The following is a 22343-nucleotide window of genomic DNA, read 5'->3' on the forward strand; positions in this document are numbered from 1 at the left end:
CACTTCGCAACTTGGTCATCCTTGATACTCCAGGGGTTATCTGATGTTATATCCACCCCTGGACTATCTTATAGTTAAACTGAAGGTAACAAAACAGAACAGGTAATTCATTCCTTTGATGTACAATTAAAGAGCCGTATAATGGTACACTGTGGTTTTCTGTGTGGTTTTGAAAATGGGGGTCTCTCTCTCTGTGTCTTCATAGGGAAATCTTTGCAGGCCTGTCATCGGTTCAGATTCTTTCTCCTGGTCTGCCTTCAGTTTTACAATGAGATAGTCTATGGGTGGATATAACGTCAGTGATAGTAACCCCTGGAGTATCGAGGATGAGCTAGCTTGGCCTGTGCGCCAAGCGTTTAGAATATAATCTAGCTAATCTATTTTTTAATTGCGTCAAATGTTAAATTCGCCCCATCCACCCTCTCAGTAGTATTACTAGGGTGCAAACTTGCAATCATTTTTTATGCAAGAACTCCTTGTGCCTCAAATGTTCCTTGATACATATGTATTGGTATTCTCAATCCTGTCATGTTCAGAAAAAATATGATATTTTTGTACTATTTACTTATTCAGATTTATGACATCTTGTAAACAAATCATCTAAAGTGCACAAGTGCTGTTTTGGTCAGAAACATAAATACAAATGTATATATGTTTCTGGTTTTGGTGTACAATAAATGTCAATTACTATAATACTTTCTAACTTGTCATTCTTTTTCATATTTTTTTCATAATTTCCATTTCAATTCAAAAGAGAAATACGTGTCATGTATATGATGATTGAATGCATTGGTATTTTGTCTAGAATCAGGCTTAAAACTCATTAATTTAACCCTGTCAACTGTACCGTGGCATGCAAATATTCTAGGGAAAGTTAAGATTTTTTTATTCTCGATCGAGTTCTACGCAATAACATAATTACAAATAACTGATTGCTGGTAGAATCTTTAATATGTCATGGAAATTGATCATATTACAAAGCTATAACGTTACATTGACTTCTATTGCAGAATACATTCATAACCATGTTTAAAGATACCCGCTCAAACGTCTTATATGGTTTTCAAAATGAAGAGCTCCAAAACAAACAAACGCGGAAGGTAAATGTGGTGGAATACCTAGACGGAAGTATTAAATTGTTGTATGTGGTGAGGAATGGGGACGGCTAACGAGGATGAGGTGTTGGCGGGAATCAAACGTCTTGTAAGTCACTTTAATTGATCAATAATGTTTAAAGGATTGAATGAATATGGAAACGCTTACTCCCTAATACTAATAACTGTGAATCAAGATCTGTGTCAGTAACTACCGCGAGAATTCAAACTACCGTTAATTATAGAACATAATTTCTCTTGTTTTGTTGGTAACCATAACCCCTAGTAGGAAGTACTTTAATGGGTCAAATAGATAAATGTCGTATGTAAATATATCATGTGTGTAACGGTGTATCAACTTCTAGGCGTTACCTTTTGTTCGTGGTGCCGGCGACATACCTGAGTAACCAGGTTGTATATATATAACTACTTTGTCCGAGTTGTTTCCCTTTTGTTAACTCGAGTTAACGAAGATGTCGGGCTTTATAATTCATATGATATGACCCACATCCGCCTTACGATTAGTATTCATGTACACCTAAGCAATATAAAGCAATGTACATTTTTGTTAGTGGTTCCCGACTTGAATATATTGTAATTAAGCAACATCAATAAAGCAGTCGGATTTTGTCAGTCTGCTCCTCCTCGATACTCCATAGGAGAATTACCATGTCACTGTTGTTATATCCATTCCTAGAATACTAATTATATCATGGAAAAACTGAGGATTACAGAGAGCGACGTCGACGCCCAACTTTCTCTAAAATTCAGACGTATGCAGACATTTCCGCCGACACAATATTAATAATGTTGACGAAATAAATTAATAGACATACTGATTAAATACATATCCTCATTAGCAATACGTTCCTCTATTGAACGGAGTGGTTATATATCAGGATATGTATTTTAATCAGATTGACTAATAGCTAATTAGAAACTGCCAAACTATGAAATTATATAACACTCCAAAAAAACTATTTTGGTAGTTTCTTACTACTTTCGTATGGAAAAGCACTAATAAAAATGTGTTTCTTTTTTATACACTGTAGCAGCACTGGTATATCGAAATGGCGTATATGGGCTATGTGAAGTGTTTCTGAGGTCATAACACGTATTATCAATTAAATAGGTTCGACCACCGACAGAAAACGCAGGAAATCTTGCATATGTTTGGTGTTGTAACCTCATCTTAGGCCACCGGTATATATTTTCTGATGTTATTACTGTTTTTAGACACCTGTAAGTGTTTTGCTCCGGAAAGGTAGTAGGCCTTTAATTTGCAGAAAATACATATAGTCTGACTTATTTTGCTTTGGTTGTCAGCGCCATCGGTACCTCATTCCACAAAGAGCATAAATAGTGCCAAGGTTTTTTTTACGGGATGCAATTAATTATTTTTTAATACTCTTATTCTGAAGTAAAATAAGTGGCTAAAACTTTTCAATGACGGTAATACTGTAAACCTTACTAAAGAAAATATTAATTTGTCTGCTCCTGTTTTAATAGGTATAAAATACCCATTCGCCGGCGATGTAGCATCTTTAAAACTAAGCGCACCATTGCGTTCACAATACAACTATATGATAAAAATGAGACTGGATTTGGAATCGCTGGTTTACTTATTGTCAACTCAAATGTACCTCTATAACATAAAATAACATGTTAAACACTAAGTATCTTCGATCAATATTACTTCCGACAAGTGGATAATCCTACACGAACTGTGAGCAGTTCATTTCACCACAAAATTATATACATTTGTATCCATAACAATACGGACTAAATGATATCAAAGTTTGTATCAATTATTTGATAAACAGATAACTCAATTAGATAATGGCTCATTATGAAAATGATTGTATATTATAGAGTAAATTATCAAATTTGGATATCATATACATCGGGAATTAATTTCTATAATTTGATATTATTTTACAATATGTATATACATTTTTACAATAATATCAAATTACATAAATTAAAATTTTGCGTGTGATTAGAGGTATAGTTTCGGAAAGTATACTTAATAGTATCCTTAGCTATTTCTTCTGCCTGCAAATAGGCAATGTCAACTTCAGATTTGATAATATTTACAAAAGAATTTGGCGACTCCTTAGAAAAACAAAAATTTATAGTAAAGTAATATAAAAACATACATTTGCATTCCTATTTCCAGATTCTTGAAGAGAAGAGAGACTTTTTATGTAAATACATGAATCCAGAACGATATATGGATTATATGAGATCAAAGTTTGTAATAAACGAAGAGGACAAAGAGGAGATTGAATACGAAAAGACAAGAAGAAAACGAGCAAGTGTAATGATTGACATATTGTTGAAGAAAGGGGTTGATGCATATGATGTATTTGTTATGGCGATCCAGAGGGATAGGACACAGACCCATCTGGTACAGATGCTGCACATGGAATACGAGAAACGCAAAAACAACTACTTCGGTAAGTATTACCCGTCGAAAGTGTCGCTAAAACATCTCATACAGGGATTTAATGGACACGATTATTGGTGTGGTAAATACCAGGTTTAAATTCGTTTCATTTATCTATGAAAACACTATGAATACACTATGAATACAACGATCCTCGTGCATGGATCAGCTGATCCAAACAATACGCCTGTTTCATATCAATAAAAAATAGTCCCCCACAATATTTTAATGTATAATCTTTAATGTGTTGTTTTCCTGATATAAAATCAACTAAGGTTTATTGTAATAAGTCAATCAAATCTAATTCTAACTATATTTTATTTCTTGTTATCGTTTGTCATTTGTGAAAAAAAAGTCAACCGGAAGGCGGAAGCTTGAAAACGCGACGTTAGGGAACGTCTTTGTCATCCAGCTGTTCCATTAATCTCGTTTCTCGTCGTATAGGTGTGTCATAATTTAAAATATAATATAATAACCTTTCAATAATCTATCTACATACAATTTTGTATCTTCCGAGGAGCGCTAACGCGCTTCACGGGATATATGTAGATAGCTTCTGCTATTCATAGCCGCTATGAAAATTAGAAAAATACATTCAAATAAGTGTCATTTGAGGATGTACATTGTACCGGCATAGAATATACGACCATGTAACATTAACTTCACCAATATCTTATATCATACCTGATTCTTCTTCAAGGTAGGCATACTCTTTCATTGGGGTCGCTTTTCAGTACAAAACAAGCAATATTAGAACTAATGCCACATATATTTTGCGATAGTATTTTAAAACATGAGTGTAGTGGGTCGCTTGAAACTTTATAAATTGATTAGCTTATATAATTATGCGTAATGTATACGTATTTGTTATATCTTTAATGCAAACATAAGGAAAAGGTCATAAACATCACCAGGCCCCGATTTCTCGAAACAAACTAAGTCAAAAACCGATTTAAGTCATAAATTTTCATATAAGTTACATAAGGAGAAAAACTTAAGTTTTGACTTAAGTCTGCACTTTTGTTTCGAGAAATCGAGGCCAGTTCAGAAATTTAGCATTATTTTTGTTTTATAGTATTTCTCTTGATGGTGAAAACAGCCTTTGAGTCCACTGTTTTGTTGACAAATCATACGTTTCAGCATAATTTTGTGATCAAAACAGTATGGTGTGGTAAGCCTGTACATCATCTTTGTCTGTCTTGTAGAAATCATGGATATATTTATTGATTAGTTTTTAAGCATGTTCAATGTATGTTATCACATCTTCCAAGTCATTTTGAACGGAACTTAATAACGTAAGATACTATAAGTTGTTATTTTTGTTCTTGTAGCATTGGTAAAAGGAAATTCTTCATCAGACATAAAGATAAACACAGCCTCATTACCGAAACCACCGCCACCCCCGCCATCGACAGAATCAGAATCTTCTCAAACCAAAACGGCCGACCATGTTCCTTCTCCAGCCGTGCAGACATTGCTCTGTACCCGTGGGCCCGTTTGTAATGGCAGTAATACACAACAAAAGGCTGAGACGATCTATTACAGAAATACCCCTACTTTCACACCGGCTCTCAGAACTCCAAATCGCATCCCATCAGTTGTGCTTGAAGCTGCGATTGGCGAAACAACTCCCCCAACCGAACGAAATACAATAGAGCACAACCATCTTGGTTCAGAAACAGAATCCATGAAGGAAAGGAAGGAACTAACGAACCGAAACAAACTAAAGTTTACTTCACGGTCTGCTGACCATGGGGAATCGGATCCGAGCGAAGAAACTAATAAGAAAGAAGAAAATTTCCGTGAAGGGGAAGAAAACACAGAATCAGAGAGTTTACAGTCCTCTGACTTAACGGCTGTTAAAGAAATATTTTAATATCTTAATAATTACAGATTAAAAATAATGGAGTGTTTTGACAAGTTTTCTTGAATAAGTGTATAGATTTGTGAGTGTAGATTTGTGAGTTTGTGTGAATGATGTCGAAAAGTGTTTCTATATAAATGGCAGTTCGGATGCAAACGTTAGTGCTCTATATATGATGTTATAAAACATCAATCAAAACCCATTATGTCTTTTGTGGAGTGTACAGTAACACGTTAAATAACGAACACACACACAAACACATCAACATGGTTATAAACGCAGTAATGGTCATGTCAATGTTCCTGTAAGATGTTTTCAATATTTGTACAACGATGTACATCTGAGTAATTAACCGTACTTTACTGTACTTTGAAACGTGACTGTTATTTTGAATATAAATGTATATACTCCAAGTTACAATAGATCCACTTAGATTCTACTTTGGATTCTGATATATCAAATTGAGTTTCATTTGATAAGTTATCTGAGCTGTACATATCATGTTTCTTCATGACAATATATTTATTTATTTTGATTAAATAATCTGCGGACTTCGAAAGCCTATTATTGAAATCTGCGGACTTCGAAAACCTACTTTGAAATATAAAATGAAATATTTTGCTCGTTAAAACAAGACAATCATCTCTTAGCGTTAGTTATATCGTTGTAACGTGATATAAAAGAATTATTTTTCGTGTTAACGCGTTAGCTTTCTCGTTTGAACGCGTTAATTATCTCGATTTGACACTAATAGGTTTTCCTAGCAAACGCTGTATGGCACTTGCGGACGCTTTTTAAGAACACAAGATAATTATTTGTACACACATATGTGAACTTGTATTGTATTATGTGAAGTACAAATTAAGGAACATTATTTAAGGAGCTATGTATATATCTAGATAATTATTAATTTAGCATCCATAGGAGTATCACACATTATAATTAATGTGATCACCCGGCGCATTAGTCAGCATCTGGAGCATTGTTTAAATACATAAACATGTATATAAGCATTATTTTAGCATTTATTTGTTGTTAAGCTTGTCCTTCTATATTTGTGTGTTTTATAAGCATTTTTTCCTTTATATTATTATCTGTTTTATGTGACGTGTTCTGTTAAAGTTTGAGCTTTGTTTACATTTTGTTTGTTTTATTATTGGAAATTGTTATCTATCTGAAAGTATTCTCAACGTCATTTTTGCTTGTGCTTTAAGTAATTCCTTAGTTATACAATCTATGTGATCAGGAAATGCCGTACAACCGATTATTTTCTTAGATCTTTTAAAAATTCATTAAATTGGTAATTTATAATTTCACGTGTCACTGGTTCCTATTATAACGAAAATAGCATCTCCACAAAAACAACTGGCAGTATATTTAACCAAACTTGGACAATCACGCTTGCTCAATCCCTGTCTATCAATAATATGATATCTGCAGTGTTTTTCTCTTCTTTAATTAATTATTGTTATTATGTAATGCGTTACGCAGAGACGTCTCAATATTATCTATGCAAAGATAACCAGCGGTACGATTTATCTAACTTGGACAATCGCACATGCTCAATATCTTAAAGCAATTAAAATTGATGTCTATTTTGAACTATTCATTTGTCATCTGTTTCACATACCGAATTCATTGTTTATGCACTGTCTTTACTGTCGATAGTGGTGATCCCTAAGAAGTGCAGTAGTAACCAAAGTTGGGAGCAGCACGTTTCAATTGGTAGGTAACTTTCTACGGACAGCCAGCAAATTAGAGGTTACATTGATATCATACCGAGTCTAGAGCACACAACTACTTGTAACATTTTCAAAAACTTAAGTGTCCCAACTAACACATAATCCAGAGCATTCACCAGAGGAGTGAACATTCAGCTGAAGACCAAAAGCAGTTTGTGCGCATTATAAATAGCTACATTTTTTGCCCATCATCATCGGCTTTTCGTCTGTGGTTCATCCATTACAAATTTGTTAATATTATTTCTCAGAAGGGTACTGAATATGACCCTAGTTGTCCAAAAATTTGTATTTCATTTTGGAATGAATCGACCAAGATGGTCGGCATCATGAATATTTTGATAATGTTTGTCATTGCTATTTCTTAGAAAGTAAAAGGGGATCTGGCACAACCTTCAGATATTGTCTCGCCTCTCGTGTGCCATTTTTTAAGTATATTGCAATTTTGAACAGATCGTAAAATAAGATAAACGACAGAGAGCCATCTTGGATATAATAAATTAAGTTTATTACCGCTAATTCCCATAAAATACGGATTGATCCGTCTCAATTTTATAACCTACACAGGCAATATTTATTCGCGTGAACCGGGACAAAAAAAATGAATTTCACGTGAAAATTTAAACATGACTTTCACATTAAATTCACGTCAATGAAATATCCACGTGAAGAAATAATCCCTATGTAAATTGTAGGTTCGACTCTAGTCCTAATTGTGCATATTGTATTCTTAAGCCAATTATATTCATTGTATATACAAAATTAATTCCTGAACACTAGCAGGTGGACAAGTCGGTTCGTGAGCACCTCTAGCGAAATCTTTAAGTCACGTAACGTTTCCGTATAGAATAGGTTCACATTTATTAATCATTTTACTTGGCGTTTTCCTTGACCATGCATGAAATAAAAAATTCCTTACTGTTTGCCAGACTACACATATTCGTCAAGGATTTTCAGTTGAGCAACCTTGGTAGCAAATAGTCACAAAAGGCTTCATAGCTATCTATAGCAGTTTAAAATGCTGATCATTAAGTGTTATCTATGGTCCCATTTACTCCTGATAATAAAATGGTTGATATTTTGCTTTTCAGACATATATGTCTAATATATCATGTTCCTGAAAACGGTCGAAGATTATTTATTTCATTTTTTCATGCATGTTATTATTTACTAAATCGATTCTGAATGCAAATTAAATGTCTTTGTTTGAAAAAAGTTTGTAGCCTTTCATTCAGGTTGTGATTTACAAATGTAGTCAAGTTTCATGAGTTTCCATACCTTGCCCTTTACCTTACTTCCGAGTAAGGACTAATCTGAAGATGTCAAGCCTGTATAAAGTCCATTTATTGGAAGACATGTATGAAGGACATCAATTTTTTCAATTACGTGATTTGCTACTACTAGACAGATGATTACACTTTTAAATAAAAAAAAACAAACACATTTTTTTTGTACATAAACATCATTTACTCCAAAACATGGTATACAACTATCAACAACTCTAGATCCATATCAGTGTGCTAATATTATTTAGCATAGTGTGTAAATATATACTGCTAAAAACTAGTATGAAAATGTTTCCACAGCAGTTACTATGAATGTATAAGCAACAAAATTTCTTAAAGCAGTAGCCACAAGATCATGAGTTACATAAAACCAATTTATCCCTGTGGAAACTGTATCCCTATTTCAACTGTGAAAATGTATCCACAGTAGTTACAGCAGTGACTAATAAAACTAGTTAAGTTTACTTGATGGGTGTATCCATGGTAACCATTTACACACAACACTACTTACATAGTGACAACTTCGGTCCCTATAGTAAAACAGTAGATTAAAACAGAAGGCTTTATACATGGAATTACATGTAATGCTGCACAAGAAACCTGCCAGTACAGTTACAGACAGTTCTGCCAGTACAGTTACAGACAGTTTGTTTCATCATTTATACACAATTTGATGTTGTGAGAACACATTAAGAAGAGGATTTAATACAACATAAAATGTTATTCAATAAATTTGAAATGCTAGGCCATCAAATGTAACCTGTTCATCTTAACATTTCCTTTGACCAAATAAACAATGTAACTGTAGTAATATTTCAGTGCTAAAATATTTATCTTTTCTTGAACCTACCAAATCTACAGTTAGCATAGATAAATTCCGTTTTTGCCCATACTATCTAGAACACTTCACTTTATAACTTAAGGAAAAAAGCTCTTTTAAGTGCATATAAAATATCATGGGAGCAAATTATATTATAAATTTTATGCTCAATATTGTGTGAAACTTGTTTACATTGAAAGGAATTTGTACATGATTCAGAAAATTGAAAACCAAGAACATATTTATCATTAAATATATAATATCTATAATACATTATATTGTGTATCACAGTTTGACATAGATTATTTCACCAACAACATTGGTCCAATATGGTATATTCTCTTGCAAGATACAAGTCTCTCACTCTGTCACTTTCACATAAAATCATACAAAGATAATCAAAGAAAATAATGTTTTTGTTTAGAATGACAGACTGAAATTGACAACATTTGGAAAAGAAATATAAGGTATCGAACGGATCATCTGAAATCTGTAATTTCTTGCTTGGCATTTAAAAAAGTGTATTTCTAAAAAGATGTTTTGAATCAAATCATTTAGGGAAGCATTTTCCAAACAAAGGGGTTAGACAGATGGGTATGTAAAGGCCCTGCCACAGCCAATACACATTTGCTCCTCAGAGACTATAAATGGGTGATCCAGCAAACATTGGTGCAAGGGGAATAACTCTGTTATATCAGACTTCCTTCAGATAATAAAGATCACGTTTGGGTCAATGTTCTTTGAGATGTACCACCTCCCACCGTGCTTTTCTCTCGTAGACTTTGGGATTCCCGTTTTAGCACATTAAGTAATGTTTGTGAGCTTTCTAATATCTGCAAAAGCAAAAACAAAACTATATGAAAATCAGCATTTGCTGTATTTTCATTGTAAGGATAAAAACTTGTGCCAGAGGTTATTTAGTACCAATTATGATTAAAATGTCTTCAAATAAGATTAATAGGTATTCAAATTCTACAAAGGTATAACAAAACATAACATTTTATTTAATATAAAAGTAACACAAAAGAGTCGAAACTGACTGATCTGTTGTATTCAGAGAAAATAAAAGGCATTTGTCATTATCAAAACTGACTGATCTGTTGTATTCAGAGAAAATAAAAGGCATTTGTCATTAGAACATTGAAAATACATATTTCACTCCAAGTAATCTCAAATTTGTCAAGGTCTGGCATGGTGATATATAAAGAAGAACCTATATCATATTGTATTGTACAGTTTACTACCTCTTACTGAAAAGTACTCAGCCCTTCATAAATCAGTCGCTTAATATTTTTATCTTTAAATGAAATATTATTTACCTTCATGTAAGCAGCTTCAGTTTCTGCTATTGTCTTGTCAAACTCGTTTCGAGATGCCATCTTTTTACTCAGACTTTCATTAATCTTGGCCAATCGTTCCGTGAGGATGCGAATGTCATTCTGCAGTTTTTGTTTCTCTTCTTCCTCTTGAAGAATTTGTTTGTGAATGTCATCACGTTTGTGACACAAATCATTTATACCTGAAATTGTTGTTAAAGAATAAATCATAATAATGATTGATATATCTATAGGTGAGAATGTTCATGATAAGCAATTCATGATTAAAGATTAAGTGTGGACAAAATAGATGCACATTGTAATACATACCTAACACAAAAACTTAGAAACCTTAATGATTTTTTTTTGCATGTGAATCTAAATTCTCAAATATTTTATGGACATTTACAATGTATGCCTAAGAAATTAAGTTTACACAAATGTGTATTTGACATTCTCTACTTCCACCACAATGTACTCTGCAGATCTATAAAGACTGCTGTCAGATCAAACAATGATACTTTGACACATCATACAACATCTTCTATTACAATCAATTATGAATCGTCGGGGTTTTTTTTCAATATTTTTTTTGAAAATTCTCTGTGAACATTGAAAAATATTTGAAAACTCCACAGAAAATATTTGTAACTAAATTTCATATCGCTTAATTTTAATTTTTAAGATATATATTTAATGTTATATCATTATGATATTTGTGAGTGAAATTATGAAGTAAAAATAAAGAACAAATTGGTGTCATAGTTTTGTTACACTGCATGTTAGCTAGGTGTAGTCGTCCATTTGAAAAAACAAATAAAGGAGAAATATTTCAAACATATCTGAAGAAAGAGCAAATACGATATACATTGGTAGTTCCTACAAACTTCTATAGTATCAAGAAAATACTATCAAAACAAAAGTTTGATAGCTAATTGATAATTTGACAAAATACATGAAATATATTTATTTATAGCCATCTGTGACTTTAAGCACTAGTCTGATGCCCATGACTAGTAATTTTATAGCCGGACTACTAGTACCAATTGTATTAATGTAATGAACTAACAATTGGACTAGTGGCTCCCAATTCAATTAAAATTGTTAAATAGTATAAATACATGAGCCGTGCACAGTGCACATGGTCAATTGCATTTTTCAACACATTTTGAGTGCATTTTTTATGCGATTGTTTCAGTCTAGATGCATCATTTTGTGAGAATATGTGTTTACGAAAGCATTGCATCCAGACTGTAATTTGGGAAAAAAAGTTGTAATATTTTATTTGGACTTGATCAAGGACGTAAATGAGAAGGATAAGTCACACTGGGTTTTGGGGAAGTCCAAGGCAGGCGCTTTTGTGTTTGTGCACTGACAGTGACGTTCGGCGACGACTGATTTTCCTTTGATATCCGCCGGCGCATCCTTTGATGTAGCTTGTGGGTGCGAGGGTTACCGTCTTACTTTCTGAAGCGGGGCCGCTCATTTCATGAGCTGCCGATTATTTTTAACGAAAATTTAAGACATATCCTTTAAATATTCCGTCTTTAAAGCAAGTAATATACGTCGTGAAATTTAATAAACTTTACAATGGTGTTTCGTTTGACTCGATAAGACAAGTATTTGTTGAGAAAAACGGTTTTTATTCCCGGTTCATAGGCGTCTCGCGTGGTGTTTAGTAATGTAAAGAGACAGTCACGAATCCTTCTCACTTATAAATCCTTGGACTTGATAGGCATAGTGATTAAATAGTTGGCTAGTAAAATTTTGGGGTTTACTATAGTCAAAATAACCAAATGACTAGCTAGCATCGAAAAAAGTTATAGTGAAAAAATATAACATGTCCAAGTACTTTCGTTGTCTCAAAATCGAATGCCAGTAGACTTATTTGACAAATATATATACTTACCGTTTTCGATCCAATAAGCACCTTACAGTAGTATGCTTAGAAATAGATAAACAAAATAAGGGGACAGCCTAACGCTTATAGAACCAAAAGTGGACTAGCCATTCCTAAACTGGTTGTAAGAAGCTTAAGTAAGCAATCAATCAATTTCGAAAAGTAATCAATAAAGAAACCTGCAGTTTTCATATTTTCATTTGCATTTTAAGTACCTAAAGGGGAAGAGGATTGGGTGACCAAATCGAATGGCATAATGTATTAAAGACCATCTACATCGATAAATTCTCAGCAACTGTACAATTTCACAATTACATTCAGAGTAGACCTACAATCAGACACAGATACATATACATTCTATACACTTTGAATATAAATATATAACCGATACCGATATATCAACAATCACATAATGACACTATACAGGCCGTCGATTCGAAAAGTAAAGTAAACAATGGCACTTTGGACAAACAAAATACGATTTATGAAAATTAAACACTCACATTTAACTAATTCATTATTGTAGCTCTGCAGAGCAGCACCTTGCTGCGACATTTCAGCGACAGCTGTATATTTTTCCTCTCTTGAATTCCTCTTGGCGCGTTGTAACTTGTTCTTTCCGTCTACACAGGGCTGTTGATAAGCGTAAAACGTCACTGATTTCTGTGTTGGTTCATGTAAAAGTATGTAAAATCATGGACATAATATCCGGATAATTTTTTGTCACAGCAACATAACTATGGCTTTGACAAAAATCAACGACTGTATAATATAACCATTAAAGTAATTTTACTGCCTTCGAATATTAAATACTGATATGTACTGTTCAAATAGGCAGTGAATATAAATGCAATGTGAAATACACACTCAAAATAAATCTTACCTATGATAAAGCGAGATTTAACTAAATGTAAGAGTTACCTCCCTTAGCCCACTGGCAACTAACGTTGCGTTAAAAATAAAACTTTTCAGGGAAAAAATGATAAATGAGGAAAAGTGAAGACGTTCGTCCTTTCATTCAAAACACCATAACGAAAAGTCACAAGAATACGTTTTTTATCGTAGAGAGAGAGAGAGAGAGAGAGAGAGAGAGAGAGAGAGAGAGAGAGAGAGAAAGAAAACAACGCAAATTCATTAAAAAAAAAACCCAGAATTTTTTAAAGTAGATCTACATGAATCTCTGCATGGACAAACCGTGGTTTCTGGTGATAACAGAGCCTTAAACAATATGTTTGTTTCTCTATATATAGTTAATTTTGCTTTGTAAAAAATGCGATCTTATCGAAAATGGCATTTGCAGATGTGTAAGAATATCCATTCGGGTCAAAAAACAAACAGTTATAAAATCAATTACTCATGTAAGGTTAACAAAACAGAACTCTGTCATGTTGAGTGAGGTTCAGTGACAATTCTTCGTTAAATAATGCGAGTCTCATGTACAGGGTAGAATAAAATTTGCCATGCAAGCAGTAAAGGCTCAAATTGGTGTGAATGTACACATGTAGCAATGTTTTTTGTTGCTTCTATTTTATTTACACTATGTTAAAAAGTCACAAGGTTACAAGCTCCCTATTTTATTTTTTTACCAAAACCGACATGTGTCGTGCGCTAGTTAATAAGTATTAGTGAAGTGTATTAATCAACAACAAATTTATACGGACATCCTACAGTAAATATCATACGATCACACTCATATCCGGAAAAAAACACTATTTGAATTGGTTGAAAAATGTTAAGTGAAACACACCCTGTGTATTTTAATTACGGCAACCACGTGTAACTCACTTGTCCTAAGATCCATATAGTTATATGGTCTTCGTATTTTTCATTCTTGGTAATGATTTATTCAAAAGTGTTGAATTCCTGTGGTTCTAAAGTACCAATATTTGCATTTTAAAAAAAAAAAAACTTTACATATGTGCAATTGTGGACTCTACTCGTATAATAGATGGATACCTATGTACCAGAAGGTACGTAGCTTGGTGTGCATCGTGGAAACGCTTGAACATCCCAATCGTTAACGTGATGATAGATATACTGTATTCCTGCTTCTCCAGGCAACTACAGCATTCGTACGGTAATATATATGCATACCATGAACTTCTTTATCCTATCAGCTATATACAGAATAGAAACGATGGACAACGACAAAACAGTTTATGTTTTAATTTCTCTCTGTGTCATGGTAAGTAAAACACATTTTAGAAAATTATCAACATATAGCGGGGTCGTGAAATATATGGAAGGTGGCACACGTAACGGATTCTCCCTAGCCTTTATTGATTTTTATCATCATTAGGTTATCTATCACTAGACAAAATAATGGAGATAACACCAGGTCAATTTTTCATTGACATTCTTCATTCGAAGTCAATAGTTGCATTATGTGTATAATTTTATAAAGTTTATAGTGTAACCTATTTACTGACTCTTCCGAAGGCGCACACATTTTGTTTTAATAAAGATATTATAATATATTTAATAAACTCTTATAAATAAAGCGAGTATAACATTTGTTTCACGATTATGCTTTTAAATACTCGTAAACCATCCATCCCTTTTACCAAATGTTACAGATTCCGGTTCCCGTGTTGGGGAATGGTATCATCATGTCGCCCAACTACCCGAACTTGTACCCACCTAACATCAACAAAACCTACAGTATCTGGAATGTAAGCCAAAGCCATGGGGATACAGTGTCCATCTCGCTACAATTTTCGTTTTTCGAGACTGAACAGTGTACTTCATGTTCTTGTGACCGAGTCGAGATTCTCAGAGGAGGCCGGGTCACACAGACATTTTGTGGGAGTGTTCTACCGAGCGGAAACGGGCTCGTACAAGGTAGGTATCCTATCACGCCACAAACTGTAAATGTTATGGTAATTTAGCACTCAACCAGAAATTATATGTTAGTCAACAGTCTAATTGTAATTATAAACATATGGGGGGGGGGGGGGGGGGGGGGGGGGGGATCGGACAAAACAAAATCTAAAAAGAAAAGTAACCCCACTGGATAAGTTTGTAAATCTAACTTTCACTCCAAAACCACTCCTTCTCTGTAGGAATACTGGCAGATGTAATACATAATTACGTAAAATCAAGGACGTAGATATAATAGATATAAATCCTTGGTAGAATCTATTGTTTATTCGATGTAAACTTTAAAACTCATTAGATATCAGACCGGTCAAATACGCATGCTTGTCATTTCTTCTACTTTAATCTATAGTAGTCTGATACCAACCTTTATATAATTTTATTATCGTAAGTTAACTCAACCATTGTAATGAGGTTAACAGATGTGACCCTCTTAAAGAAAATACATTATATGAAGTAAAAGCTACAAATTTACATTTAACTTAAACACTTGCTACAGTTGCAAGGATATGACACTATCAAATATGTTATTAAGACGTCGACTGTTGTCTATATACATGTAATATTGTTTGACTCATATTTCACTTCATTACCATCAAAACGAAACAATTATATAATGTATTCTATATAGCTAATTGTTAAAGGTGCCGAAATATCCATCCTCCATAATATTTAAATCCTTTTAGTTGGAGACGGCACAGAATCATCACTGTCAGATTTTTATCAGATGCCAATGCCATCGTGAAGGGAGGATTTTTTGCCAAATACAACATACTTGTCGTTCACCACCGTAAGTAAGCGGATTGAGATTCCAATTATAGATGTTATATATGCCATCCAGTAGTATAGAAACCAAAGCTTGAACTATTTTGGCGAGAGAAACATCAATCTAATGTGTAAAAGGTAATAAACAGGTAGTCCAGTAATTATTTGAACTGAAGCCTATCTTTGGCCATAAACGAAACAACGAAAATAAATAAATAGATAATAAATGATAACAAAATTAACACCAATAAACAGCAGTAAATTTAAGAATTATGGATTTTGTAACACAATACAAAAAATTATGATATATATAATATTATGGAACTAGCTACAGTATATGCGTTCCATCCTCAGTACCTTCAATTTTGATTATAAAGAAAAAGTGCAGCGATTCTTTGAAATATATTGACCAAATTTAAATACTTATAAAAGCGGTAGTGAAAGATACTATACAAATCATAAAATATATCTTTCATGTTAAAAAAATATAGATACGACGACCACCATACCAACAACTACGTCACAGCCATGTCTTCCTATTGTTTGTCCTACCTGTTCACCGGGAGATACAGCTGTTTACAGGTAAACATATAATGCATTGTGATTTGATCAGAAGATTTTTGTTCAAAACACTTTGATGAAATGTTATGGAGATGACTAAAATAGTATTTGCCTGACGCCAAATCTATTGCCTTTTGCTTTTTGTAATAACATTTGTTGAAATTGAAATTAACTGTTTAAGTTTGTTTTTTTGTTGTTTTTTTTACGAGAATTGTAAACAGCTATAGGGTCACTATATGTAGATGCTCTCCTCGACACATATGACAATACTTTAGAATAACACACACACTCTCACTCACACAAGCATTCCATAACAAGAGAGAGAGGGGGGGGGGGGAGGAGAGACAGAGAGAGGGAGAAAGATAGAGAGAGAACGCAATGCAGAGGGGACGGGGAAGGGATGTAAAATAATATTTAGAATCTTTTGGAGTCGATGATATATTCGAAAACGGAATCAAAAATAATTTCATTTGATGAATCGGTATTATCCACAGACCCATGTTATAAAATTTTGACAAAGACATCAGGTATGAGATTAAAGGGGGGGGGGGGGGGCTAGAATAATAATACAACTTGTCTACTGATTATGTATCTAACTCTAACAGATACTACAATGACCGTTGTCCAGCTTTCTGTGAATGTCAGGATTCATCTCTCCCTACTGAGGCCACCCCCATAGGGACAGTGGTAAGCCATGGTAAGCATATGGCTGTTGCTTTATATATTTTAGGCCACATGAACAGTTATATAAAACAAAGTGCATGATACGTGAACATTATAATACTTATATTTTATATTTTTATTTCAGTATGCTTATGAATTTCAACAGATTATGAAACTGGTAAATATACATGTAGATCAACTTGCACTTTCGTAACTTAAATTAAGTGCAAAGTACATGTACATGAGGTTTGTTTTCGTAAATTATAAACTTTTACCAAGCTAATATATTTTCTAATAAAAATAGCGTTCCTGATAATACTATATCCTTGATAAGTCAGGAAGTCCTCAAGGTCTGTGTATCCAATATCACCATGATCCGTCCATTTCCACACACTGCAGTACTCTAACTGATAAAAGAAACTATTTCTTGTTTATAGATTACCCACGAGAGAATAACGAGACGTATGTAAACCAGGGCTATATAAGAACACCCAGTTTGGCCAACTACCCTGGTCACTACCCTCTGGTATACAATACAGATATCAGGATCGACCTGGGACAGGACCATATCTTCAAAGACAAATACGTTAAACTCACGTATGGATAATGGCTGTTTACATTTTCTTTTTGCGAATACGCTACTGTAACATTAATCCTTTTTATGATTCGAAAGTGCATGGGCTTTTCGGTTAAGATAAAGTAAGTACGTCAGTTAATTTACATGAAAAAAGAAAAATCTTCAATTCTGGGTAAAGAATTATTTGACCTGAATTTTCATTAAGTAGACCCGAAATTGACCAGGCATTGGACTGAAATTGAACTGAATTTCAGCTGGGAAAAAAAATCAGATTAATTTCGGATGATACTCTCATGAAAGTGATCTGAAATATTAAGCTGATAGTATTTTCTTAAGGTTTATTCTGTTGTTACCATCTAATAATTACTTGAAATATATGGAATGATAAAACACAGATTCCATCTTCATATAATATATAGAATTGTTTCATAAACATAGGTCGATGATCCAAGTTGAGTTAATGCTTTTACTTAGTAAAATAGTAAGTGCCTATTGACAAACGAAATATTCCTTATATCATTGGAAATATGTTCGGCCATTGAAAATGTAAGCGAACAATTACTTACAATTTAGTGGAAATTTACAATCATTACCTACATGCAATTACCAGGAAGATCCCAACTTCGCTAGCCAAGGGTATTAAGTCTGATTCTCTTCCTACTACAAAATGAAGCGGACTAATACCCTTGGCTAGCGAAGTTGGGAAGATCCATGCAAAATTATTATTGACAAGAAATTGAAAGAAATCAAGAAGGTATAAACTTCAGTAAGAGTTGAGTAATAATTACGATATTATAACATCCACAATTACATCGCAGCAGCAACAGCATTAAATATCGTTCAAACGCGTTTCTTTTTCATTGAATTGCCTTTTTCTAAAAATGTTAATTCGTGCCGTGTTCCCATTTTGTTTATGTATTCAAATCGATCACATTTGCTTCCATAATACTCACTATTGTGTTTTTTTGTTCATTAAAAAAGCGTTTTCCCAGAGACATAGATAATTTATTATCTAAATTGCTAGTATTCGCAATCTACTTTTACATTCGCATATTTTACTTTTGACCAGGTTCCTCCATTTCGATCTAGATCACTGTAAGTATGGGTATGATGGTAAGACCTGTCGCTGCGACTACATCACTTTTGTTAACGTCCACGGACTAGAGAACACACGTTTATGTGATCATAACAACATCTCACTCAACCAGACCTACAGCTGTAAGTATTCGCTTATCGTATATGTGCGTTGATACATCGTAATCGCATTTTCGAATTAAGAGCTTATTCTTAGGGTGTAAATTCGCGCTACACCGTTTTCAAAAATAAAGGAATCAATTTGGATACCGTATTAAATATATAAAGAAAGACAGTGAATATTCTTTGGACCAATGAAATGAAATATCACAATGTTTACTTTTGTTACATGTATATGAAAACTGTAGGAAAACGAGTTTTTTATATACATGTACATATATACGCTCATTATGTATTGATACAACAATGTACCGAAAATCATCTGCAATCTTTTTCTGTATGATACATTTGTAAACATGCCTGTTATTCTGCATTGCTAGCTGATTTTATTACAGTCACATGATACTTTGAACTTCTACATTAAGCATAAAGAATAAAACTGTTTATACGGTAAATGAGTGACATTTTGAATAAAAACATGTTACTCTAAATTATCTTCATATTTTTTATGAGATATTTACATTTTGAAAAAAAGCTGTATATTTTATAGGAAATCCCTTTTGAAATATAAATATGTATGCTGTCTTGATAAGAAAAATGAATAGATGTTGATCACTGTATAAATAACATCATATCTTGCCTTAAAAAAACACTAATAATCATTTTTGCAATGAATTGATTTTTAATTTGATATATAAAACCACATATGTATCGAGATAACTCAATTTAATCAGTGTACCAATGTATATCTAATGCATTCTATATTTATGAATCCCTCGATCGAACACGAAGATACCTTCCCTTTGTTTTAGTCCGGGCAGCCAGTAGGTCTGACAGGTACCTGGAGATGACCTTCACCTCGGACGTTTTTCTCGTGCTTACTGGTTACGTCATCAAGTATGAGGTGGAAGAAGGTAACGTTCCCGCGTGCCAAGAGTTGGACCAGGTTTGTGCTGGTACCAATTGTCCTCTGGGATACAGGTACGACTTCGCAGGCTGCCGGATGTGTGATTGTATCACCACAACGATCCCCACAACTACAGGTAAGTCTTTGTTTGTCATAGATATCAGGTCATTTCAAGAATCAAGATGTACACACGTTCAAGTCAACGTTTTTTCGTATTATAGTGGTAGATGTCAAATGAAAACATTTCATTAAAACATTTAGAAGATATTCCTTGTTTCATGATGAATAACAGTTATATTTCATCGAGTGAGGTGGAAATTGTCATTTTTAAGAGTGCAAAGCACGAGTGAAAAACACCAAAGTTCCCATCTCACGAAATGAAATATACTGGTATATCTATTCATCAAGACACACGATATATTCTATTTATTAATTTTTTTTTCTCGCTTTCATTTACAGAAGACCACCATAACTAGTTCCGCCAAAGGTTATTCCGCCATTGTTTTTTAAATGACAGAAATATTTACCCTTGCGATAATTACGTCATAGGTTTGTAAGCATAAGCCATATTTCTACACAAAAATATGACGTCATTTTGCGCAAAACCAATGAGGTAACAATCAAAATGATATTTTCACTGTCGGTGCTGCATTCCGATTGGTCAAAAGCGAGTGAAAATATAATTTTTTTCACTTGAGTGAAGTATATCGCTTTTATGTTCACAGTAAAACCAGATATTTCATTTCGAAAAATGTAATAAATTAAACTAATCAGTAAAAAATCATTGACATCCAGTCAAAATTAGCTTGTGAGACACACTAAAGAGAAGTTAAGGCTTGAAAGTACACATATTAACCTTAAGTCTTTTACATATCCCTTATGATTAAATAGTGTATAACATAATATAACACACGTTCTGTAGAGACAATGATGTTTCGAGAATAATGTCATCAATTCAGTTAATCAATCAATTAAAGATCGCCAAAAACATAATGTTTGTTGTAATATGTGTTGTTAACCGCATTTGGAATTTTACTACTGGCATATCATTACTAATATTGACATTACTTGAATCATATGCTTTTGCAGTATGAAATCATAGTTTTGATAAAAGCTGGTGATGGCATTCGAAGATCTTAACACAACGAATTAAGTATTTTCTTATAAAAACGAATGCATTGTTTTCTTGCAGTGACAACAACAACGCCTGCACCAACAACGCCTAAGTGTGAGTAAGATGAACTCGTTGTTAATAATACTTAATGTGTCGTCGAATTTATATATATTAACACTCCTGCATAGCGAGTTCTGAATATACATTATGTAGTTTGATTTTATTGTGATTAGAAATACCGTAAAGCCGGTTAAATTTTCGCGATTTTTAACAAATGGGGAAATGGCTATCTGGCTATACGTACATTTATATATGTGATTCAATCATTTCTCATCATTTAGCGGATACGATTTCTGGATCATAGCAATGTGCCAAGAAATAGCATAAATAAGCGGCCTTACGGTATTTAACAAAACTTTACGTTGTTTATCATTCTTTTCTCAACGATGTATGGTATTAATGAAACCCAGATGAAAACAAATTTCTTTCAAAGTTTCAGGAAAGCAAATTGTCTCCATAAAAAAAGTTTGGAAAAGAAAAAAACGTTGTTAGTGCATCATTAATTTAATAACAATTGTTTTAACAATGCTGATTTTATGATTATGTAGTTATTGTTTTTCAGTGTTCAAATCAAAGCTTCTCGAGCGTATGATGGACCTAATACATCAAATGACGTCTCTATACAACGATATACGTGATAGTAGAATTGTAGATTACGCATGAACAGTATATGATCAATAATCAGTAACGCGCATGAACAGTATGTGATCAGTAATTGGTCACGTGCACGAACAGTATGTGATCAGTAATCTATCACGTGTATGAACAGTATGTGCTCAATAATCAGTAACGCGCATGAACAGTATGTGATCAGTACAGAATTGGTCACGTGCACGAACAGTATGTGATCAGTAATCAATCACGTGTATGAACAGTATGTGATCAATAATCAGTCACGTGCATGAACAGTATGTGATCAGTAATCAATCACGTGCATGAACAGTGTGTGATCAGTAATCAGTCACGTGTATGAACAGTATGTGATCAATAATCAGTCACGTGCATGAACAGTGTGTGATCAGTAATCAATCACGTGTATGAACAGTATGTGATCAATAATCAGTCACGTGCATGAACAGTATGTTATCAATAATCAGTCAGTGTGAACGTGTACAGTTGATCTATATCACGTGATGAACAGTTGTGATCAATCATAG

The 22343-nt window shown here is 33.5% G+C and overlaps 2 protein-coding genes and 1 pseudogene across 2 annotated transcripts; 2 read left to right on the top strand and 1 right to left on the bottom strand.

Moving 5' to 3' along the window:
• The first annotated feature begins 1001 nt into the window (after positions 1-1001).
• LOC138312883 (uncharacterized) lies at positions 1002-7009 on the top strand. Its single transcript, XM_069253607.1, has 3 exons — positions 1002-1203; positions 3274-3553; positions 4875-7009. Exons 1-3 carry the CDS (start codon positions 1156-1158, stop codon positions 5417-5419), a joined length of 873 nt encoding a protein of 290 aa, XP_069109708.1. The 5' UTR covers positions 1002-1155; the 3' UTR covers positions 5420-7009.
• Positions 7010-8859: 1850 nt separating this feature from the next.
• LOC138312884 (microtubule nucleation factor SSNA1-like) lies at positions 8860-13126 on the bottom strand. Its single transcript, XM_069253608.1, has 3 exons — positions 12972-13126; positions 10572-10771; positions 8860-10085 (listed from the first exon to the last, which is right to left on the bottom strand). Exons 1-3 carry the CDS (start codon positions 13021-13023, stop codon positions 9972-9974), a joined length of 366 nt encoding a protein of 121 aa, XP_069109709.1. The 5' UTR covers positions 13024-13126; the 3' UTR covers positions 8860-9971.
• A 1393-nt stretch (positions 13127-14519) lies between these two features.
• On the top strand, positions 14520-22280 carry LOC138312889 (blastula protease 10-like; annotated as a pseudogene).
• The last annotated feature ends 63 nt before the right edge of the window (positions 22281-22343 follow it).

The sequence above is a fragment of the Argopecten irradians genome, unplaced genomic scaffold (genome assembly GCF_041381155.1).
Source record: "Argopecten irradians isolate NY unplaced genomic scaffold, Ai_NY scaffold_0509, whole genome shotgun sequence".
NCBI lineage: Eukaryota > Metazoa > Mollusca > Bivalvia > Pectinida > Pectinidae > Argopecten > Argopecten irradians.